Consider the following 24,981-nt stretch of genomic DNA (forward strand, 5'->3'; position numbering starts at 1 on the left):
TGAGAGTCCTCTACAAACAGGTAAAGCTGAAGGGTGTCCAGCTGCCTCTGCCAGAGATCAGCGCAGCCAGCGCAACTGGGACAGCAGAAGCTGTTCATTCTGTTGCTTTGCCCTCAGCCATGCACAAGCTACTAAATTATAAAGGGCAACATCTGCTTTCCCCGCCAACCAGCAAAATAAAACAAACACAGTGTGTGCTGAGGACAGAAAGCCTACATTTCTCCTATCGTCATGCTGTAAATGTTTCTTCAAGTTGAAATATGTGTTTGTAATACTCCTTGTCTTCATCTGTCACCATACGGTATCCATGCAATTTGTCACCAGCCTCAAAGACTTCCTGGTCTGATACCGAAGCTTTTTATAAAAGAAATGCAATTTTCACACTGAAAAAGAAATGTGAGATAAGAGGACTTCTTAAATGACTGTCTTAAATGCCTGTTAACCCAATCCAGGAAGGCAGCCTTTAAAGATGCTACGGTGTCTCCACCAAGCCAGCAGTGGGTCCAGCTGACACAGCTGGCACTGATGTACCAGGCTGCAAACTGCAGGGACTGAGGGTGTAGTCACCTTGTTCAGAACATTACCTTTGCAGGCTATGATCTCTAGCAGAGGCATAGCAACCCCAAGCAAATGCTTTGCTGAGTAAAAAACAGCACTATTCATAGAATCACAGAATGCCTTTGGTTGGAAGGGATCTTAAAGATCACTGAGTTCCAACTCCCTGCTGTGGGCTGGGAGCTCAGGCTGCCCAGGGCCCATCGATAGGCTTGGCCACCACCAGGATGGGGCACCCACAGCTCTGCGCAGCAGCGCCAGGGCCTCATCACTCTTCAACTAAAGGATTTCTGCCTAACATCTAACCTCAATCTCCCCTCTTTACTTTTAATGTCATTCCTCAGAAAGCGTTTTGTTATAACGACACAGTGAGGCGCATCTTTAGAAGCAGTAGAAATCTCACTTCAAATTTGTCATTCCTGCTGAACAACAGGTGTGTGAATTAAAGCACTGCAAGACCACGCAAATCTAATGCTTCTCTGCAACATAAAGACAATAGAAGGTGGTGTGTTAAGGGACTTCATGCTGTGTATTCAACTGAGCAGCAAGTATCTGCTGTGACCTATTGCAACACACAGGCCACACAGCAGCTCAGGGTGCTTACTTTCTAGATGCACATCAGTTCCTTCTTATTAAACGATGGCACGGAGCTGTGGAACCATTAATTTGTGAGAAACTTCTCCCTCCACAGAAGAGCTAACTGGAAACAGCCCTTAGGCTGCTGTAAGCATTGAGTACATAGGGAGTCTCTGTCCTTAGGTGGCTTGCCTGAGCCCATTAATTTGTGTGTGTGTGTCCCCCATTTATACAAGCAATATTTGTATGAAAGGGGAAAGCAGGTCAGCCCAGCCGGCTTGCTACCATCTGCTTTTATTCAGAGTTACTCAAGATCAGTGCCAGTGGGATCAGTGCCCATTTAGGGGGTTTATTGTGCGTATTTATTTTTTGCTCTTTACAATGAAGGCAACAGCAATTACTGTAAGTTTGTAAAAGTGCACACAAATCATAATACACAATACAAAGCTGCTTCAGTCAGATCCTCGCCTGTTTACAAATCCTCCACAGGCTGTGAGAAAGACTGCTTTGGCACAACTTGGATAGCCTGGTGAGGAGCCTGCTAGTGCCCAGGACATCTCAGACTGTATCTGATACTTGCTGTCAAGAGCACGGCATCTCCAGCAGATCCACCAGCACATGAGAACCGTGCACAAAAGAAGTGGATGAGCACCAGGGAAATTAGCAAAGCTGCTGTAACCTACTTATATGAAATCCCTCTTTGCTCCTAGACTGGCTTAGAAAAGGTGGATTTATACTACTGGAAAGTGGAGCTGGTAAAAAAAAAATAAATAAATCAGAGGTAAAAAGCCAGAATGGAAATAGGAATTTCGGGCGCTCAGATAGAAATGCACAGGAGTGGATATACAGCACCAAGAGATACTCTTCATTTATAGGGAATTCTGCCTAGAATCTGCCTCATCACCAAGAGTAAAAAATACAAAAAAAAAAAACCCACAAAGAAATAACAAAGCTTGTTATTGATAGAGACAGCACATTCCTCAGGTACCACATTGGGTACCACGTGACACTTTGAAGCAAAAAGTTCATACAAAATCTGGAAGGTGCACTGGATGATTGATGCAGCAGTCCCATGGATTTCCAGCTTCTCAGTATGAAATGTTCATTATTACCAGCACATTATAACCCCATGCACAAATGAAACACCACGCTTACTTGATTTTGCTAGTTCCCTAAACTTTCAGCTCATGATAACATAAAACGTACTTGTAGCGTTACCAGGATGAGATCACCCACAATCTTTTACAATCTAAGCTTAAGGAGAGAATCAGATGAGAATAACAAATATTTACGTTTGAGCACCAGTAAATCTGAAAAAAGACAAGTAAAAATCCAAGTGTTTCACAGGCTCCAGGGGAAGTGATGATGTGAGTTTGAATAAGTTTTTCTTTCCCTTTCGCCAGAAAAGCCCCACCTGTGGTGCTGGAATTTTGGTGAATATCCTTTCTGCTGCATACAGACTAAAGGAGGGACTTGGTTACAGGAGCACATCCCAAACCTCAACAAAATGTGCATAGTTCAAGTATAAATATCCTTTCAAAAGTGAGAAATAAGCAAATCTAAACTTGAACATAAATCTGTGCAGAGCACTTGATGGATACAAGGCATCACCTGCGCAAACACCAAAGACTGAAAAGGCTCTGCCTTTGCATGCACTTCCCACTGCAAAAGACCTCAGCACAAGAAGAAGTGACCTGGCACCTTTGTGCCTTTTAAGGAGGAACGCGGTAAGAGAACTCTCAGAAGTAACTTTCAACCTCTTAGAAGCTGAAGAAAATCCCAAAGTGACCAAAAATCTAATGCAAGTACATCAAAGAGAGAAGGGAAAGATAATATGTCTTTGGGACTTCAGAAGAGAGCATCTTCTCCAGTCAGCCAGTAACAAATCCTCGCGCTGCAAAGCAATAGAAGCTTACTTGGTCATTTTCCAGTATAAACTGTATGTATTTTTTAATTCTCTATTTCTCTTATGATTATTTGTATTAATTAAAGTGCCTTTTGCCTGAAAAATAATTGAGGCAGCTCAGTAGGGAAAAAAAATCCAACGTAGATATAAATGGCACTTGATAGCTAGGTAATATTTACAAAAGCAAAGCCATTCAAAGCTACTGTCCTCCACGTCCTGTAACACAGCCACATACCTACTCACAGCAATTCTGTATTCTATTCAAAGTAGCAACTCTGACGTGTGGCTGCTGAGGATGTTATGTGCAGATATGCCAAGTGCTGTCTTACTGCGGAGCTGCTTGTTTTGTAATGTCATGTAACTACTGAGGTTACACAGTGCAGAAAAAGCAAATGAATCCTGTTTGAGAAATGGTGTTCTAAGCCACGTGGATTACCCAAAAGCAAATGGTTACTTACAGAAAAGGCAGAGTTTCCATGGGAAACGCAGCTTTGCATTTCCTGACTCGCCTGAATGTAAAATATATTCACTGAATTAAGGCAGCGAGCCACCCGATATCACGGGGAGGTAATTGTATAGGAGAAGCAAGAATCTTAACTAGGCCAGAAACAAAGAGTTCTGAAGAGCTACAGGAAAAAAAAAACACACAAAACTCCACAGAACAAACATTGGCTTGTCAAATGCCATAATTACACCTAATTGGTTTCATAACTGTAATTTCCAGGATTTTATCTCAGAAATTAGTCAAATTCAAGGAACAATGTAGGCTGTGCAAACTACTCCTACTTCTTGGGTTGTGGTGGTACTCTGCCTACAGCATGATAGAACAGCTCTGTTATGCTTCACTAGCTGCTATTTTCAGGGTGGTTTGGACAGTCTCGAGCAAAAATCTTGAGAGATTTTCAGTCCAAAGAAAGAAACATCGGGGTATTAAAGAGAAAGTAAACTTTCAGTAGAACTGTTGTTGAGTTTGAACAAAACAGTTCCAGTTTCAAGAAAAAAAATTAAGACCTTTGGCCTTATCCTCATCTTCTTCCTTCCTATTGAAGCATCTGTTGGAGATTTGCCTCACACCACAGGAGATTTAAGAAAAAATAGCCCCAAACCTAACTCAAAGCAACTTCAGGCCAATGAAGAGAGACAAGAAACTATTTAGTTAACAATTTTCAACTGAAATATGACAATTTTCAGTGCAGCACAATGGCAGCGTGAACAAAGTAGAAGGCCATGTTTAGAACTAGGCAGTGACTCTGGAAGTTTGTTTGTTGTTTTGTTTGTTTTTAAATCAATTGTTTAATGACTTCTTGCCCCCTTAATTCCTTTATTGCACAGATCATCTCCTCCACAACAGTTGTGCAATCCTTCTGCGGCAACAAAGCCAATTGCTTTGTTTTCCAATATTACTTTCCCATGTACTTATGGCTGCCTGGCTATAATTCACTAGCTGGAGATAAAAAGGAATTATTATCATGAAGTTATGCTCTCTAGATTGCATTCTGTGACTGTGCTGCAGAAAAATTATTAAGATACATTTACCTCTTCGTTCTGAGCTGCTCAAATGTTAAAATGCTCTGCAGCCAAGCATTGCCACCTGTTCTTTCATTCTAATTTAAGAATTCTCAATTAAGTTAACGCAAACCCCAAAAATGCTTGTATTCTGGAAATATGTGCATTTACTAACCATGACAATTATTATCATATTAAATTCATGAAGATATATGAAAGACTGGTATAAAGATTAAAGGTTATTATAAAGCCAGCAATACATATGCATGTATATTATTTGCTACAAATACATGTTTTCAAACCACTGTCTCCACTATGTCTAGAGAAGGCACACATTTCAATTAATAATGCATTCTGGCTTTACTTTCAATTGTAACTTTCGGGAGACATTACCCTTTCAGGCATGATATTGTAACAGTCCTACTGAACTTCAACTTTCATTAAAGGACATCAATCAACTTTCTTTCAGTAGAAACACATGTTCACTGTAGACCACAGAACATTCTTGAACAACAAAAGAAAGTTCTATTGTGCGTGCACTTGTGACCACACGCAGAAGATAAATCAGACCTCGCCACGTATTTATCAGTTCTGTAAAACAAATTTTAAGTCCACAACAAATTCTCTTTTCTCGTCACACTGAATTCACACTTCATCTCAGAGCTCTGGATTTTCTGAACTCTAATACTGATACGACCACTTATCCTTTAAACTTTAAAAAAGACCCAAATGATTTTGCCTCTGGAATGCTTCTCCACTTGCAAGCAGATACTCACTGTCCCTTGCTATCTCAGTAAAGGCAGCTGTTTGACATGAAGTTTAGCAAACAGGGGGCTTTGATCTTACAGTAACAGATGTGCTTAATTTTAAAATCTTGTATTTACTTAAACCCATGTGTACTTATCAAGTTGCAAGTTTTCTTTTTTCTTTCAAACGATTCTTATTAATTTTACCCTCAAATTTTTGACTAAGTTCAATGTGGTAAAGATTGCACAGGCAAGACCTTCTGTGCTTATAACTGACAGACAGTTGCTTCCACTTGCAAATCCTCTAGATTTTTTTATTGGCTCATTAAATATGTATATTACAAACGAGATTTAAATTATCCCTGTATATAAATCAACTTCTTCGGTGCGTTCCTTGCAAAGAAAATTGACTACTGCCATCCTGTGGTTAAATGCTTTCATCTGACAGCTAAACTTGGACTGGGTCCAAATAATTTCTATTATTATTATTATAGTACAGGTAATTTTCTTTATTATTTCTTAAAGGTAAGTATTTCAGAAAGCAACAGATGTGATAAAAATACTTTACTCCATGTCCAGCTGTCTCCAATGCTCGACTCAAAGATACAGACCAGAAGTGCTGCCTTGTTAGGGCCTTAAGCCTAAGCTGAGGTGTAAAAACATGAAGTACAGTATTTAGGAAAACCACCCAACCCTTCCCTCCTCCTCCTCTCAGATGCTTAACAGGAAGTGGTGGAGAAGAAGAGGAAAAAAAGACGGCATAACTGTAACCACCAGCAAGGAAGACTGCTTTTGAAGCTGGTATTCATCCAGGAAGTATTCATCCAGGAAGGCAGATGTGCTACACGATTTCCTTTTCTGCAATTTAGAGGTTTATTGGAAATTCACTTTCCTCAAACAATTCCGAATTTCTGAGAGGCTGAGGAAAAGTACAATTCTTCCTATTAGAAAAAGTCATTGTTACATTTTCCATCAATATTAAAAAAAAAAGAGTTTAACTATTTTATTTAGTAAATAAAATCTATTTACCCACTAGCTTAAAAACATATGCTTATAAATGTCCCATACACAAACACCAAGGTGTGCCACTGCAGTTCTGGGAGCTTCCCCACTAATTGTGCATAGAAGCTAAGTTTTACATTACTCATCCCCTTCTTCTTTATATGTAATCCACAGTTTTGCAATTAGGTTCCAAGTCCCATGACCATAACATTGGCTGAGGGCTTTTCTTCCCACTTACAGTTGAAGCATAACAATTCTATCAGAATTACACTTCTCTTGGATGTTTTTTTTTTTTTAAATAACTAAATGAAAGAAGTTCAAAGAATGATTTTACAAAGGCTTGCAGGAAGAATTTGTCTACACAAGGGTAATTATAATTGCATGCGTAGCAGACCTGCAGGTTTTTAGATTCCTGCTCTTAGCACTTAAGATTAAAACTGCTACATCTCATTTTACCACCTCCACAAACTTATTATCTGCTAAAATAATGAAGTATTGCAGAAGCATGCACAGTTCATGTTATTCCAACACTGCCTCGAACAACAGTAAGCAAGAAACATTCTCATGTAATGTCATTAATACTTTTAACAAACACTGTCAAATAATCTCTAGAAATAGAAGGGTTATGCATGGATAATAGCATCCATCTGAGAAGAAAGTCACTATCTGTTATACGCTAGCTTGAAACTCATTTTAAATCAGGCCACTTTAACACTGAAAATGTCTATTTTTTCCACATTTGCATGATCCTAACACTTTGCACACTCGTTCAGTTTGCCTCCAGCACCCCAGCATTTTCTCACACACGTGAACTGTTGCCATCTATCACTGCATGATGAGTACTTTGTTTACTAAAAGCAATTAACGATTCAGTTGACAACATCATATGCACATTGTAAAGATCTTGGCAAATGAAGTTTAAATGAAGTCTTAATGTCAAGGATTCAGAGCATCACAGAATGCCTTGGGTTGGAAGGGACCTCAAGGATCATGAAGTTCCAACCCCCCACCGCATGCAGGGCCACCAACCTCCACATTTCATAGCAGCCCAGGCTGCCCAGGTCCCCATCCAACCTGGCCTTGAACACCTCCAGGGATGGATGGGGCATCCACTGATGACATGACATTACAGACAGCTGCCTTTCCAACCTTGTCAGAGCACCCCAGCAATTATCAAAATTATGAATACAGAATTGCATACAAACCTGTAGGAATTTGGGAATTTCACAGTAACAAAAACTTTTTAACATCAGATCCTCATTACACATGAGCATACAACAACATTTAAAAGCGGTGTACTTAACTGAAAGAACTTGGCTTGCTTATGCACAACTTACCTTCTTCTTGCATCTCTTCAGACTTCCTTCTCACATGAACAACTCGAGGTCGCACAACTCGTGCATCTCCTTGGCTTTCTTCCTATGTAACATACGTTAAAATCACATTAGAAAACTGACTTTTTATTTAAAAGCACAGTAAAATCATGCGGAGCTTCAAGAAACATCCAGAGAGGTTTTTAAAGATTCATTAAAGGTTATGCACTTGTTCTACTTCCTTTCAGCTTCAAAAGAATTCAGATCTGAATTAGCTGACTGCAACTCTAATTTCTCCGGAAAGATGATGGCAAAGTGCCAGTTAGACCTGCAGACATAGGAGAGTCCTTTAACTCCTACTCAAAGAATGTGGCACAGAGAACTTAGGATTTCTCTGGCTTTCTTCCATACCCAAGACTTCGCTATAGGTATTAACCTACTGGATAAAAAGGGGAAGTTGAAAGGAAAAAGAAAACTAAAGATTTCAGTGCATGGCTGCAAAACACGTGTCAAGTATGAAATATACTTCTTTGACACTGTTTTAAAAATTATTTTACTGCCTTCCTTCCATTCTTTTGAGGATGTATGTCTGCAACAACGCCCATGGGAAAACAGCAACAAACACTGCGTGTGCCAAGAAGGAAAAATCACACTGGTCAAATACGCTTGGTTCTTGTGTGTTATGTATCTGGAACAGAAAGTGCATCCCAAAAACATTCCATCACACATACACAGGAAACATGAAAAATACAAAGAAATTTTGGCTGATTTTGGCTGGGATAGAGATCATGTTCTTTGCAGGGACTGAGGCTGTCAAAATTGTGTACATAGGCTTAGAAGACTTAAGCATTGTTTAGGACAGTCAAAATTGATTTATTCTGTTATTCTGTTCATATTAGAGATTAATATGAATTTTTAAATGAAGATTCTTAACGATGAACATGAGAAAGATCATAAATTTCTGCATATTGGATTGAACACTTGCTTCTCAGAAGTCAAACAGCAATTCTGCCCTATCCAAAAGATCCAAGAGCATGGGCATTATGTTGAAGACCTGATGACCAAGTGCTAGTGGTATTTTTCTCCCCAGAAGCTAAAAGGAAGAAAAATATACTTTAGTTCCCTATGAGAAACTTTCTATAGTATAAGCCACAAGTGAGAGAGTTAGCCAAAAATAAGAAAATATTTGTCTGGCAAACAATAAGCATGATGTCACCACGCAATCAAGGTTTTCCATTCCTTTCAGCCAAAACCCATCTCTATGATAAAGAGAATATCAGCAGTAATGTTACTGGTTGTCATGTATTTAGTGACCACGTAAGCCAGTGTTGCAGGAATCAGAAGGAACAAAAGGAAAAGCAGTCACTCTCTGTTCTTCACTGGCTGCGTGAACACGTTTACACTCCTCAGTGAACAAAAGTTGGAGAATCCTACATTAGTGCATAGCACATCATCTCTGTGACAGAGTCATAGAATGGCCTGGGTTGCAGAGGAGCACAATGCTCAGCCAGCTCCAACCCCCTGCTGTGTGCTGGGTCTGTGTGGCCCAGAGCCACATCCAGTCTGGCCTTGAATGCCTGCAGGGATGGGGCATCCACAGCCTCCTTGGGCAACCTGTGCCAGTGCCTCACCACCCTCTGGGGGAAAAACTTCCTCCTAAAACAAGCACAAATGCATCGTCACCGGCACAGGGGTGAGGTGAATTTAATAAAAATCAATATATGTGTCTGAGACCAAGCTTGTATTCCTCAAGGTTTGGCATGAACTCAGGCACCTCTACATACCATGACCCCCTCTGCTCACACTTCAAAGCAGACAAGGGAAGCAAACATCTTTTTCTGAAAGCAGGAGGGTCCGCCTTAAAGTCTCATGGAAATGTGATAGAAGGCTACCATTGTTACAGAACATTAAATGTATATATTAAAACATGCTCATAAGTGTCCATTTGAAGTGGTTTTGTTTTAGTTTAATGTTTGTTTTGTTTCAAAAACTTGTAAACTGAGCTGAGGTGCAAGTAGAAGTTGAGAGATAACAGAATGATAACCTACAATTATGAATTCCTGGAATGTTTAAAAAAAAAAAAAAAAAAAGCTATTTATTTTGAAATACTAAAAATGAAAGCTAATGAGAATAGCCAGGTGATAATCCCACTCACCTAGCTTGCATAAAAACATCTCCACTTACATTAAAAAATTATGTAAGTATTTTGCAATTCACTTTCTAACAACAAATTGGGGACTTGGAATGATTTAGGTTTATAATTTTTGAAATGTTTAGCCATACAAATATTGGTTCCAATGCTCATGTCCCTCCCACAAGCACAAAATGATTTATCTAGAACAGGAGGAGCCCATTTTCATCTTAGTCATTCTGTTGCTTCTTCGAGTAGGAGTGTAGGGGTAAAGTGGCCACAAACAGCAGTTAATTCCTGTAACGTTACAAAGGAATGGCCAGAAGGGGTCAAACTGAAGATGAATTTAGTCTGACATCCTGTCTAACAGTGGCTAAAAGCACATATAAATCTCACAAAAGTCCAGCACCAGAATGGAAGAGCAGCCAAGGAATTTGGGTTGATAAGAAAATTCCTGTGTGACTTAAGCCGTTTATTTTGGAGTGACCATGCAGATTTCACTCTTCATGACTGAAAGGCATTACTGTCCCACATGGAAACATAACGGTCTTCTGTTGGTCAGAATCTGACCCAGACACATGTGACAGATAGCAAAGAAGTGGCAAGTGTATGGCAGCTCCACACTGCCATCCACAACCTTTCTGAAACAAAGATCCCGTTCAGACAGATTGAAAAAGCAGCCCAAGTTTTGCCACAGTAAGTCCTAGCATCAGGGAGGAACATTCCAAATTAAATCAGAACAAAGTTCTACAAACTCATGGCCCAGGTGGATGGCACCTGAAATATGTATTTTCTGAAGCCAATTGTAAACATTATGAAAAACCTCATTTTGTTCCTAAACAGATCGTTGTTCTTGCTTCAAACATGGCTAATACAGTTTTATTTAAAAAAACAAAAACAAAACCTAAAAACACCAACAAAAAAAACAACCCACTGCTTAGAGATAAAAACAAACCTATTTCTTACAGGCAGGCAACAAAGCAGATCCAGTCATAGATGTGATACATCCCTAACAGAAACCAGGCAAGAGGCTGACCATTGTTACGTGGTACATAAGTGATGCTGAAACAAGCTTTTGTACTACCTAGAGTAGAGAAGGATGCACAAATCTAGTGAAGTGCTCACAGAGCATGGTGTTGCCCCACGCAGAGCAGATGTGTACACCTAGAATTGATAACCAGAGTAAACATCACAGAAAAGCTAAAAATCTAGCCCATGAGAAAATGTGAGTTAGTGCCTTTTATCAGGAACACCCACATCTAGGAAGAGAATATTTTATCTGGGAGAGAACAAGACCAACAAAACCACACACACAAACTGTGGATTTGTTTGCTTGGTTTGGAGGGAGGGTGGGTTTTATATGCCAGCAGGCAAGAAAAACCACAACAGCCAGAGGGTTCAGATGCAAAATGAACCTTCTAGAGATGAGATAATATACAAATGTATGTACATTTTCTCTCTATGAAAGAGACTCGGTCAGATCACCTTACATTTCTTGCATAGGTGAGACTATGCAATGTGGGTCTTCTTACACAAGGTACTTCCCTTTGACTGTACCCAGGAAAACAAAAATCCATCACATCAGCTAATTCCTCAGTGTAAGAGAAGCAGATATCACTGGTATCCTTATCTGGTGCTAAAAAGAAGGAAACGTACTCCTTACACTCTCTGCCTGTTATTTTTGGCTAGCCAAAGGATAACAAGGATACAAACTTCACCCCAGCAGACACTGCTGCTTAACAGAATCCAGTCTTGCCTGTGAACAATTATTCAAAAAAAATAATATGTTCTGGTGATCTCAGAGTGAAGATCATGTACCATGCCAAATCCTCTTTGAAGATGCAACACATCACATCAGATGACATATTTAAGAACTGCTTGGATACCAATGGCATAATACAGATCAAGACTCAAAAATATAAAACCAGGGAGTGTTAAATATAAGACATTTTTGGCTCTTTTAAGTATAGAATATCAGGAATGGACAGAGTGCATCCTTATACACATCAACCATAGTAAGTATGTTATTGCTTTCAAGCACACTGTGTAGCTTAATATATTGAAGAGCAATCTGTCACATTTTTGGCTTTTGCCACATGCTATTTAAATTTACATTCACTTAGCAAGAAAACCATCATCTTTAGGTAACAGCTCATATTAATAAGTAGCAAAGGATTAACTCTGCAGGTCTCAAGCAGAGATCAAGAGAATCTTTCTCTACCTTCCAGAACTGTAAAGTACATTATCATTACTGCCCTTCCAATCATCCCCCTGCTATGACAGCCAAAGCTCCTGAAATGCTAAATCACTGGTTTACAACAAGAAGGTCCAAACCCTTACTATTACTTCCTTTCCCATGTATTTCCCACATTATTTTTCTGTAATTGAAGTACTGTACCATTGGAATACCTCATCTTCACTGAGTTTGTATACCATTAGGTCCTGTGAGACTTGAAAAGCAGAGAGGAGGTAACAAAAAGCTAAAAGTGGGCCCGAGCCTAACAGAAATTGTTGGATTCTGACGCAGTAAAAACCACAGAATCATTTTTTATTACACACGTATACTTTTGACTTCAGCTTCTCAGTTGAATGTGTCTCTTCAAACACATCAGTTCTGTGACAGTCTTCACATTAAACATGAAAATTTATTTTCTAGGCTCTGTTTTGCACTTTCTGACCAGTGACAGAAAAGGTTGCTTGAGTTTACCTGAGAGGGACCCTTTGGGAGAGATGCCACTCTGCAGCTTGGTTGGGCAGCTTGCACAACAGGATTTGAAATGGGCTGTGATTCCAGTTCAGCCACAAGCATCGGACCATGACTTGTATCGGCATCTCCAAGAATTTCTGCTGAGGGAGAAAAAGAAAGAGGAAAAAAAGATTTGTCATACATGGCCATAATCATGACATGCTCAAAAACTTTGCCACAAGTGCGGGGAAGAGGTTGTAAAGGTGTCTTTGTGAAAATGTTTCACTGTTTCTCGTGAATGAAAAGAAACCTGCATATATTCTATCTTCTACTGATAATTTGCTGGATAATGCAGCACTTACTGTTTTTTGCAGTCTGAAAGTGTGTAAAGCATCTTCATGAAAAATATACCGACAGATCATGAACTAATTTTAGCCTTCTGCTGTCATACAGAGCCAAAAAAAGAATTTTAAGTCTAACTACAATTACTTCAGTGACTGTAACTATTGTTCACTTTAAGACTACGTGTCATGTTTCGTTTGCATGTTGGTTTTCATATCCGTAACTTCAAGCACTGAAAACAAAGATATATAAACGCAAGACTCATCATCAAGATGCTGCTATACACCTAATGCACAATACCTTAAACATCCCAAAAATTGACATTAAGTTACCATAATAAAAAAGTCATTAAACTGAAGATGATGATACACACACAGTCCCCAGCATTCCTGCAAGATGTATCAGCAAGTGACTCATTCTGACAGAGAAATCCACTAAAAGGTTCCACGTACAGAAACACTGGTGAAAAACATGAACTTTTTTACCCACTGGTATAACAATTACTTCATTTTATCCCTGAACATCATTCTGAAATAAAATGTTGGACTCTCATTGGATATAGTTCCTAGTCCTGACTTGTGTTAGACTGAAGGACATGGAATCCTGCAAACCAGAGGGCAGATACAAAAAATTTGGAAGAAAAGTGGAAATAATCACAGATCTTCCCCTGCCCCCATTAAGGATCGATTATTTCTTATGCAGCATTGACTTCAAGCAAAATTTTATAGGACAGACAGTGGGCAGAGTGAATTAAATTACATAGCTATTAAAAAAACAAAAACATACGCACGTTGCATAGATATAAACACGTTATGCCAGATGTAGGGATGAACTATCCAGATGAGAAAGAAATATCCCCAGAAGACAGGTGTCTGTTGGTGTCTGCCAGCTATCCATACAATCCTAAGCACCATCAGAAAATCACAGCTGGTTGATTTGGATCACTAATGATGACTGTACCACTACTAAACAGGTGAGGTGGAGGAAGGGATGGCAACATCACCTCATCTTTTTCCAAGGAGTTCCAAGTAATAAATACCCAAAAAGCATTCAACAAGCTACTTTCAAGTAAAAGTTTGGCAGTGCATAACATTCCAGAATATATTTTCCAGGCTGACAGTGATGTAGCTGGTCCTAAATATCAGGTAGCAACTAGCTTAACACTCTCTGTAAGCAGATAAAATGTTAATCCATTCAGTACTAAACAAATTCCCTTACTGCTCTGAGATCATTTTGGCTATTTGTTCAACACATTCGATTTCAATCTATTTCCTAGTGTGAGATACACTTCTCTTGTCAAATTCATAGATGTGGAAATTAAAGAAGTAAAACAACTGTTTGAATGATTCAGTTTATGCAACTTTTGATGCATCAGTGCAATAGTATCTGTGTTGTTACAGCTTCATAATGACTTCAGTACAAGCAAGTACAGAATATTCCAGGTATTTTCAGATAACAATGCAGAATCCAGGATAGAAAGATAAAGGAGAGGAAGGATTAATCACAGCTTATTAGCATTAGTTTCAACTGAAAATAAGTGAATTGCTTTCCCTGCTTTGTCATAGCAAAGTATCTCCATGCTACCTTGAACAATCTACTACGCCTGCTTCAGTTACCCATCTGGGAAAAAAAGAATTTCTATACTGTAATGGGAAAGCTACAGATTTAAATTTCTTGCAGGTTATGAGTCACTGCAAGATCACCCTGATGGTGTGATAAAAGCAGTGAGGAGGAGTGTCATGTAACAGGACAGAGAGAAATCACTTCACCTGCCAGCCTTAATACCTACCCTATGGAGAGCAACTTCAAGAATGCTCAAACTAAGTGTTTTTGAGATCTGAATTTGACTTCAGAGAGTAAAATACACATTTTGATAGTCAACTTTTTTATAGGCAAGTACTTAGTGGGATATTTCTTTCCAATTGTAGACTAGTACAGACTGAGAAGAGTGGAAACAAATCTTGATTGAAACCAATCCAATTCTCCGAATAAAAATGCTAATCCTCTCCCCACAGCAATTGCTATTAAGTTTTTAATACTGTGTTTTCAGCACACTTTCTAAAATTACTTCAGATGCTGTTACAGGAATCCACGTAAATATCTCAGAGAATAAACAGCAATCAAATTGTACCTGCAGCCTGGACAAGCTGCCCTGGTGATGGAGAGCGCGATCCCTGGTACGGCCTGTCCTCAGAAGTTCGAGCAGTTGCATGGTCCGTATCTACTGGGTGTCCCATGAGGATTCTCTCTGCTGCTCTGCTCAGACGAGGTCTTTGACCCTCACTGAGCTCCCCAGCACTGTCATCAGAATCCTACACGGAACAGCAACATCAGAACAGCAGGTTTAAAAACTGCATTAACCCTTAAAGCACGCAAACTCAAGTCTCAACTAGCAATGAATAAAGGTACCTATCATCTCACTGGATCTGAAAACAATATTTATGTTGATGAGTACTGGACTGACAATAATCACAGGTGAAGAACATCACTTATTTTGTTAGCTGTGCTCCAGCGTGGCAAGAACCTTTTGGCATAGAAGTCTTCAATGTTACAGATATGTCCATAGACAACTGTCAGATCTCATAACACTGGAAGCACCTAAAAGCTATTGGATGTTACATAAAAATGTTAGATTTTAAATAGGTTTGGATGGGTGGCTCTTTGGCTTCTGACGTGCAAAACTGCAGAGAGAAAACAGCTAACTTGCTTCCATGCAAGAGAACAAACAGGCTGAATATACGTACACACACATGAACAGACTCATTTTAAGGCAATACTTGCAACATCAATGAAAAAATTCTTCTCTGATACACAGGGAGGTATGTGTGCTTGCACACTGCTTGCCAGAATCTGCAGAGAAACTTATTAGCTTCTTGTGTGGACAGACTGAATATTCTGTAGCTATGGGAAAGCCAGCAAGCAAATTAGAGATGCATTTTTAATTGGCAGTGCTGATGAGAAAATGTCATTGCAATTAGTCAGACTCAGAGCTGACACTGTAGAAAGCCATTCTTTAAGTTCATCCACCAGAGCTCATTAAACAAACAAACAAAAAAAAGACAGACAAAGGAACAGTTACAGAGGTGAGTGAAGTTTGTTAGACTAAACTGACCAAGACAGAGGAAAGAAACTGCATATGCATCACTAAAATGAAAAAGAAAGATCTGTCCTAAACAAAGGTGCTCATGAACTATGTTGCCACATTCAGAGTTCACTTCCTTTAAACATTCCTCCAGATAGGTCAGTTAGACACTCAATCCAAACTATTTTCCATATAGAAAACGCCCAGTTGTGTTACAACAAATGACTTTTGCTCTTTGTGATGCAGTTGTATTTTTCTATTAGTCTGCTTTTTCTGCCAAGCAAATATGAAAATGTTGAGGTTTTGTTCCAAGATCAGTATCAACAACGTACGCAAGAGCGCATGAAAGTATTTGCTGACATTCTTCATAGCAGCCACTTGAATGTTGTAGGCAGGTATGTGCAATGAATCCTAATGCTAAACATACCAGCTACGTTGCTGAAGTGACAGAAAACTTCCCTGATGTTCAAAAGGACGAATCTGATGCAGTGAAACAGGCAAACGTGCACCTTGCAAATTAGGTATGTGTGATACTCTGCTAACTTATAAAGTAACCTTCAGTGGTTTTAAAAGTTTCACATGAAAACAGACTCAAGTGAAGCGGGATCGCTTCCAGCAAGGATCAAAGTGTATGAACTTGTTCTATAGCCAACAGCGAGGACAAGCTTGAGATTTCATACGCTTGACATTTTATTTACTTTCGAGTCAGAAAGTATCCCTTCAAAACTCATATGCTTGCTGCAAGGAAAAGGACAGTAACTTACCTCTGAATGGTACCTTCCCTCTTGTACAGCAACAGGTGCTTGATTTAATTTGGCTAGAAGAGCCAGAACAGGATCCCTGTGATAGCCTTTATGGCTTCTTCTCACCACCTGCCCTTCACTGGGAGGATCGTAGTCCTAAAGCAAAAGGAACAAAATCCACGTAATACACAATCCAAAACTATTTTCGTGTGAACCTGAATCATTCTTAAGCTGACAATTAAGCTTTTTTTCCTTTACAAAGGAAGTTATTATGGTTTCTACGTTCAGAACTTTTGTCTGAAAATAACTGACAAACTGCTTTCTCCTTTTTTATATTCAGAGACATGCAGTCTTTGAAAATGCTTGATGCATATGACTGACATACTTTGAGAAGGGCAGGGTCTACTTTTAAGTTTTCATGTCCAGAGAACAGCCAAGGAAGTGGAGAATACCTTAACTTCAGAAGCTTCCACGTCAGAAAAAAAAAACACTACTGATCCTTTAAGCAGCTTTAACTAATTCCAGTCTCAATTAACCTACTTTAATAAACTAAGCACACAAGCAATTAAAAGATAGCTTAGAGCATAGCAGTTTTCCCCTCTGTTTAATATGTCTTAAAGTTAAAAAAGCATAGAAATGAAAATGCATATTATCCATCTCTCACCTACTTGCAGGAGGTATATAAACTGTATTTTATTTTTAATTTATTTTTAATATAAATTAGTTTGTGCAACAGATTTCTTTCTTAAGAGCTCTGAAATTCCAAGCATATTTGTAAGTATACAGTTTTAAAAGTGTAAATTTTGAAGTGAAAATTTATAACTGAAAATGCTTAAAGACATCCAATTTACCATTCTGCTCAAAGCAGATTATCACTCTAAATCAGCTTCCTTGTTAAACACTTCCTTACCATTTCGTTGGCATCCTGTAAGGTACTCGTTAAGCTTTCACTAGGGTTTGGGAAAGGCAGTCCTCCTTCTGTTAAGGTTAAAAAATATTTTAAGTTATAAATACGAAAAAGCATAGCATTTATATAAAAGCAAAGGTCACATTCTTCAATAATTGCAACTCTGTGCTTCAGTAAATTGGGAAATTTCTCACTTCTGGATGTGAAGTGTAAAACAGATATCCAACTTCCAGAAAATGACTCTTACACTTTGCTTTCAGTAAAAACTCAGTACCACATTGGACTCACGCAAGACAGTCCAAATTATTTACCAAGTTGATTTTATGACTGAATAGCAGATTTTTTTCTTCTTACTAAGTAGGTTCATTTCACGACAAGAAGAGCAAGGATGTCTATCAAAGAAATCCATAAGCATAAAGTGAAATTTAAAGGTCAGCCTCACAGTTCTATCTGACAGAGCACGAAATGTAATTTCAATTGACTGGAAGAGAATTCTGTAAAGGAAAAAGAAAATGCACATTCTAATTTCCACAGGTTTGTTTCATTAGTTACCTCTCGCAGCCAGCATCTGGTCACAGCTGAAGAGAACCTCCCCTTCTGAGATGGGTCTGTCTGCAGTTTCTGTTTCTGTGAGGGTAGGACTGCTTTCCTGTGTGGACTGCTCAGAACTGTCTGTAGGTGCAGGTGATGGAACCTGTGGTTCACAAGGAAGTGACTGAAAGGGCCTTGGTGACGACTGCCAAGATGGTAAAATCAAGGCCTCTGGTTCCTCATCATTCGCCACTGACATCTCACTGAAATGTAAGAATACGTTCTGTGAATATACCAAAATGCATTGAATAGAATAAAATAAAGTATTAAATCCATACTGAAAGGAATTTGCAAATAATTTTTCAAGTGAAAGTACAGCATTTTACTGATTAGTCCAAGAATAAACATATAAATAACATGAATGAATTTCTAGCTGTTAATAAAAATGACCACATGTATTCTCACTGAGACTACAGAGAAAAGAAAATGCTAATAATAGTCTTTCATTGTCACTACATTGACAGTAACACTACTGATTTCATGTTTTTCATGGCAACAAATAAGGACATGAGAAATGTCCATATTTCACACTTCCCCTCAAGACATAAGTCAAGCAATTCAGAAAAAAAGAATCCTGGTTTATTTCAATACCTCCAGGCACATACTTGAAGCAGTTCTCTCTACAGACTTTCTGAGGACATATTTATTTATAAAGAATTGAGAAAACAATATAGCCTGCTAAACTCACACAGCTTTGGGATTGAATGTTTCATCAGCTAATGGACTGGGTTTCTCCTCTTCCAGAGGAAGTTCTGCATCATCCCATGGGTTTGGAGGTGCTGGATTTTCCATTTTTGCAGCTTCAGAGGCAGGAGGGCTTGGTGTGATTATTTCAGGAGGCGTACTGATAGGGGTAATCACAGGTGTGCCTACACGATTAACAGCAGCTGGAACATCAGAGCCTGCAGGAGGGAAGACAAATCTCAGGTCAGAAAGGAAAACAGGAAGACAGGCAGCTACTCACTTCCCAGTAAGCACTTGTAATGTTTGTGATACCTTTCTGATGGTCGTGATGAGACCAGGTGAAGATGAGTTTCCTTTAAGAATGGTGTAGGCATTTGAAGGAGCTAGAATAAAATTTCAATTCCTTACCTCCTTCAGTAAGGGAGGCTACTCTGCATTTTAAAAACTATGCTGCTTTACCTGGGGGTGTAAATTTGGTTCACTTAATGCTCGTAACACAGGAAGAAGCACAAGACAGTTACTTTTCTGATGTGAAAAGTGGAAGGACCAGGAGGGGTGGAAATCACACAGACCATAGCAATGTGCATTAAGAAAACAGAACACTGAGCAGATAGATGTTTGCCTTTTCATACAAATTAGCTCGTAATTCTTGTGTTACATGAGTCCTCACTTGAATCATAGCCTCAAGAATGTTTATCCTGAGATAACACGTCTTTGAAGAAGAAAATTAAAGACAGTAGATTAAAGCATATTTGTTCCTTCTTAAGTTCAACTGTTATTTTCACTACCTGCTTCTTTCATTTTTTCTTGTTCACGAGCATCTTCACTCAGTTCTGTGATAGATGGGGAAGACTCTGGAGTTTTGACCGGAGGCATTTCTTTTTCTGAAGGTGGTGTTTGTGGTGGTGTGGCCTGAGGTGTTGGCAATGGAGTAGGCACAAGAGGCTCCTGAAGGAAAGAATTGTAACCACAGTTCTTACCTCAATGCAAATCTATCTTCCAGAGTTAGGGTTGAGAGGGAGGAGGTTGGGAAGAGAGGGGTTATCACAAAACAGGAACAGTTGTTACTGAGATACATGCCTCGTGACTCTAACTCCTCCACCTAAACATAAAGATGTACCAGCCTAAATTGTCTGCCTGGACAAAACAAACAAACAAAACACAAAACAATAAATGTTTTCTGACATTTTGTTAAGAAAGTTATATAACCAGGCTGAGGAAGGCCTCCAGGTGCTTTTCCAAAGAATAAATTCTGGGCTGATCATTTGTATGATCAGCTGTTACAGGAAGTTGAGCACGTGAGCACATTCAGCAGTTCAACATGAAATCATGAACACTGAAGAATTTGGGCTGCTGAAATTCAGATAAACTTCACAGAAAAAACAAACAAACAAACCAAAAAATACAACAGAAGCCATCTATGGATAACACAAAATTCAGTTCTTTCCCTTAGAAACAAGCTCTGTGCTCAGCCTTGAAATAAATAAATAAGTAGATAGATAAATATGGCATGCTGCATAGAGCACAAAGGAACTGTATAAAAAGAAAAAAAAAAGTGAGATAGGTCTCACTTCATCTTGTTTCTTGCTTAGATATTATAAAGAATAATAAAAATATGAAAACCACATACATTCAATTCTTCTTGAATGTATTTGAACCACAGTGCTACCAAGAAATTATCCCTGAGAACTTCACTAGGAAAGCTTAAATAAAACAGATTCTTACCATCACAGCTGCTGTACTTGGAAGAACATTTGTAGCAGGAACTGCTTCCTGAGCCTGCCTGTTACCCAGCATGGTGGCAATTGTCTCGCTGAGCACTTCGTTGACGAGATGACTAATCATTTCTGAGTCCACTGGTACACCAGCATCAATAAAGAGCTGAAATCCTCCCCCACCTGCAGCTTCAACTGAAAATGAAGGAACACAAAGCACACATCCAGGCTTCAGTTCTTAAACGCATCTACTGTACTGCAGCTGTGCATTTTGCTCTGCATGAATGTTTTTGTGCTCCTTTGCAGAAAGTGATTTTTGTAGATTATATACCAAGAAGAAATGATTCTATGAAAGAACACAGATAAGCAATTCTGGATCACAAAAGAGGACAGAGAAGTGCAGTGACACCACAGGAGAAATCTATTTGTCTCCCACTCTCACAGATTTATAAGGAAATTAATTTTTTTACACATCTATTAACAAAGGATAAGCAAATAAACATTATCACCTTAGCAAAATGCCACGTGCATCCAAAATGTCATTTCAATGGTCAATAACAAAATTGGATTTGCATAATGGTGCCTTTTATGTGTTTTCTTTTCTTTTTCTGAATATTTATTTCAACGATCTTATAATGCCTGCTCAGCCTCAGCATAAATTACAGCATCCACTTTTGCATGTTAAAATTTCACTGGTTCAGCATTATTTGCTCTTAGGCACAGCCAAAACAGCCATCTACACAACTTGTTAAAATTAGCCTATATTTGAAACAACCTATCTGCTGAAAGCAGCATCTTTAACTTACCAATGTCAGAGGTTACAGTCTCACTGTCTTCTCCCTCTGATGTGCTAACACTGGGCACAGTTTCTCTCCGAACTGGGTACATCTCACTGATAATTTTTGCCATTATTTCTTGTTCCACCCTAGCAAAAGAGAACGCGTGTGGCTATCAGTGAGCACCAAGACACCTACAAGTGTACAAAGGAGCATTCTTGAAACAAAATGTAAGGAAGCTTAAAGGAAAAGAGGAGAAGAGAGGGGAGGAAGACGAAGAGAGGAAAGGCATTCTTCAGATTCATTCCCTCTTTCATATACATTCTCCTGATATTTTGTTACATCTTAACTCACCAATTTATCAATCTGTTTTCTATAGTTTCTCTCCTTTCAATCCATTCATCCAAAACATCAGAAGACTGCTGAGGAGCAGAAGCCACTGGAGGAAATGAAGGACCATTGTATGTTGGTACAGCAACTTTAAAATGTCCATTAATCTCTAGAAGAGGCTCTGTAAATTCTGGAATTTCGTCTCTCTCCTCTTCCTGATCCTAATAAATAATTAGTATATTAAGTTATAGTGCATTTTTGGAAAATAATATAACTGAGGTTTACTTCAAGAAATGGTTACACCACGTCATGGCACACAAACAACATTCTCCTTTCTTATTATGTTACAGCTAATTGACACAATTCTAAACCAAGCAAACCATAAATTTGCAGACGTATAAGGGTAGCAGAACAGCTGGGTAAAGCATGACTTATGTTACTTGCACAGGGCAGGGAGCCAATGGTGATACTACTACATGAGACATTTACTTTGACATCACTCTGGTTTCATTAAACACACGCTTAAGAAATTAATTTAAAACAAAACAAAACAAAAGTTTAAGAAACTTTTCACGTTTGCTTCCTGGTTTAGCAGATATTTTGCTTTTCTTTATCTTAGTGGTCTTTTCTAACCTTAATGATTCTGTGACTCTGTAAGTCCCCAAAAGCACCAACCCATCATACTGTACTGAATGGCTCCTGGCAGGTGAGAACCTGCATCCTTCACTCAAAATTAAAACCATCTCAAACGTAGCATAACTCTATGAAAATTGGGCATACTGAAGAAAGATGAAGAGTCAAGCCCTAAATCACTGCCAAGAATCATGAGGTATTGCACAAAAAGGTAGCTCCATGTAAACCTACATTTAGTAAGAACCATCTCCAACTTAGCCAAAGGCAAAAAAAGGTTAATTTTCCCTTTTTATTAATTTTATTTTAAAGTGTCTCCCCCACCCCCTCCAAAAAAAACCCGCAGATTCATATTTCTGTGAATGAAAGAAAGGTGAGAGAAAAAAAATAGACAGTAATTTTCCTTTTTCCTTCCTCATTCCAGCATCTATTCTACTTAACATACCGTGAAACTGAAAACTCAGATAGATCCATGAGGAATATTACAACAGACAGCTACTGGAGAGCTGCAGCTTTAAATGGAAAAATGTCCTTCTAAAGAAAAGCTGTGTCCTACAAAGCAGCCAAAAAAGAATACGTGTATTTGGGGAATCGCTGAGAAAGATCCCACAACTTTCTGCACTCATTCAGAAATAAGATGGTAAAGTTAAACTCAAAATGGCACCGGATGACTTCCATGCTGATAAGTGCATTCTGTTAGGATCGAAGCATTCATAACCATAATTCATTCTGACAGCAAACATAAAGATGTCTTTACCCAGTGTGTCGTTATGCATTTTCTTCTGACTGCATTACTCCATACAGCTTCTTTGATGTTGCCTATTTAATATAATCTTTTTCTGAAAGTATGCAAGATGCAAACATCTGGATTAAATAAACCAAGTACGTACAATAAATCCTGCGTATAATTAGTAACTCCTGACAAGCTTTCACAGTTCTCCTGCATTTCTAAATTATGTGCACAAAACATGTTACATTTAATAGTGCACAAATCCCAAAGACAGTTACACTCATTTTGGAGTGATATATTTTCTCTCCTGAAATTAAAAAAGAGACTATTCAGTGTCTAATTATACAGACTGAACTTGCATACAGATCACTCTGTAGGCTGATGCTGAATAATCTGTACTCACATCTGCAATTTAACTTCCTGGAAACTGTTAACAAATATTTATCACAACGCCCAAACTGTGGCATAAATTAGAAAGCCTTTCAGATACGATTGGAATATTAATCGTTGCACTTTCTGACAAAGTGTCAGGCTCATCTTCTATTTCCCAAATTACAACCAGATAATTAACATTTTTTTAAATGATCAGGTAACACACAGTCCCTTTATTAAAGTCATCCAAATCTTAAGTTGTGGATTTCTGCAGTTCTCACAAGGTCAGACTGTCCTACAGGTGCCATCTGAAGAATTACGTGTGTGAAGAATCACAGTCACACAGTCTCAGAAAGCACCTGCTGAAAGACAGAGCTGGGGCAAATGTGTTTACTCTGATCTCAGCATGTCATACATTTGAGGGCAGTGAATGCAAGTGAAAATTGTCTCCTCCTTGCAACTTAGGCAGGTTTAGAAAGAGCAAGAAGCCTGCCTGATCTCAGAGCCTTGTAAACTTGTTAAAGGCATTGCTGGAAGTGGCTGCTCAGGAGCTAAAGGCAAGGTTCAATAACAGTGAAACTCCATTTGGGGCTCGTGTTAACTGAGCAAGTTTCTCACTCCAGATTAAGACAGGGTTCATGAGAGGGGTGGTGTTATGAAATCTCATCTGTCAGACAGCCTAATGAACTCATGTAGGTAAAGCCATGATCAAAAACAAAGAAGTGTTTAAGTCAAAGCCATAACAACCTTTTCTGATTTATTCCATAGGTGAATTTTCTTGTTATGAAATAAAAGGACCCAACTCAACTGCTTTGGAAGACAGAACTTCAGGTCTTTAGACACAGATGGTGAGGTTGTGATGGGAGAACAATATGCATCCATCATCTCTGCCTGTGGCAGGGCTTGCATGTTTCAAGTTGGGATATGATGCATTTATCTACAAGATTCAAGCATCCTGACCAGGATTATTTCAGGAGATCAACCCCAGCATTTCAGCATGAAACACAGCAAGATGAGTTGATGGACAGACTGTTGACAGCACCTTTGTTAAGATTCAGTAGGGATATTCTGGGGGAATAGGGAGAGGAATTAAGGGATGCAGAGAAGAATATTTCAGGATGGTACAAAACCTTATGTTTACTAGGAGAAACTAACAATTTGGAAAGGGAATGATCAAGAACATTTAAGGAGGTGTAAGTAGAACATAGATGGATATGGGGATAAAAGGGAAGGACTGGTTGCATGTAAATAAGCAGCCGTTCAGTATACTTGTCTGGCCTTGCTCTCTGCCTGATCAATGCTCTCTGTCCTCTCCGAATGCACCAAATTCCATTTCTGATTATTTTTCTGAGAAAGGGGTTTTCCATCATATGTGCATGTAAGGAGGCTGAAGTAGCAGCCCAGCAGGGCCTGAGTGTTCTTGGTGCCAGTAGCTGGAGCAAGCGCATGTAGGCACAACAGTGCTGAAGTGTCAAGCCAAAAGCAGTCACACAGTAGAACAAATGGTTTGGGATTGCAAGCCCAGCTCCCAGAGCTGGGAAGGGCAGGGTTCCAAGGCCAGGCACCAGGCATAGTGTCTAAGGACAAGATAACAAAGGGATCCTTACATCTGCATACATAGTAAACATACACTTCTGTCTGTACATACATACTCACAA

At 39.0% G+C, this 24,981-nt stretch overlaps 1 protein-coding gene across 6 annotated transcripts in view; it reads right to left on the reverse strand.

Annotated features, from left to right (window-relative positions):
• The window catches only part of KIAA0586 (KIAA0586 ortholog), a 64,655-nt gene that overhangs the window by 15,284 nt on the left and 24,390 nt on the right, over positions 1 to 24,981 (reverse strand). For 4 of the 6 annotated variants that reach the window (XM_052695524.1, XM_052695525.1, XM_052695522.1 and 1 more), the window contains 11 exons: positions 21,616 to 21,812; positions 21,292 to 21,410; positions 20,496 to 20,680; positions 19,559 to 19,718; positions 18,775 to 18,988; positions 18,048 to 18,289; positions 17,499 to 17,566; positions 16,610 to 16,744; positions 14,895 to 15,075; positions 12,443 to 12,582; positions 7,629 to 7,710 (listed from right to left, as the gene is read on the reverse strand). In XM_052695524.1, coding sequence (XP_052551484.1) covers positions 7,629 to 7,710; positions 12,443 to 12,582; positions 14,895 to 15,075; positions 16,610 to 16,744; positions 17,499 to 17,566; positions 18,048 to 18,289; positions 18,775 to 18,988; positions 19,559 to 19,718; positions 20,496 to 20,680; positions 21,292 to 21,410; positions 21,616 to 21,812 — 1,723 coding nt within the window. The remainder of the gene's footprint in view (positions 1 to 7,628; positions 7,711 to 12,442; positions 12,583 to 14,894; positions 15,076 to 16,609; positions 16,745 to 17,498; positions 17,567 to 18,047; positions 18,290 to 18,774; positions 18,989 to 19,558; positions 19,719 to 20,495; positions 20,681 to 21,291; positions 21,411 to 21,615; positions 21,813 to 24,981) is intronic. The other 2 variants (XM_052695523.1, XM_052695521.1) reach the window with 1 other exon arrangement.

The sequence above is a fragment of the Tympanuchus pallidicinctus genome, unplaced genomic scaffold, assembly GCF_026119805.1.
Source record: "Tympanuchus pallidicinctus isolate F22 unplaced genomic scaffold, pur_lepc_1.0 scaffold3, whole genome shotgun sequence".
Taxonomy (NCBI): domain Eukaryota; kingdom Metazoa; phylum Chordata; class Aves; order Galliformes; family Phasianidae; genus Tympanuchus; species Tympanuchus pallidicinctus.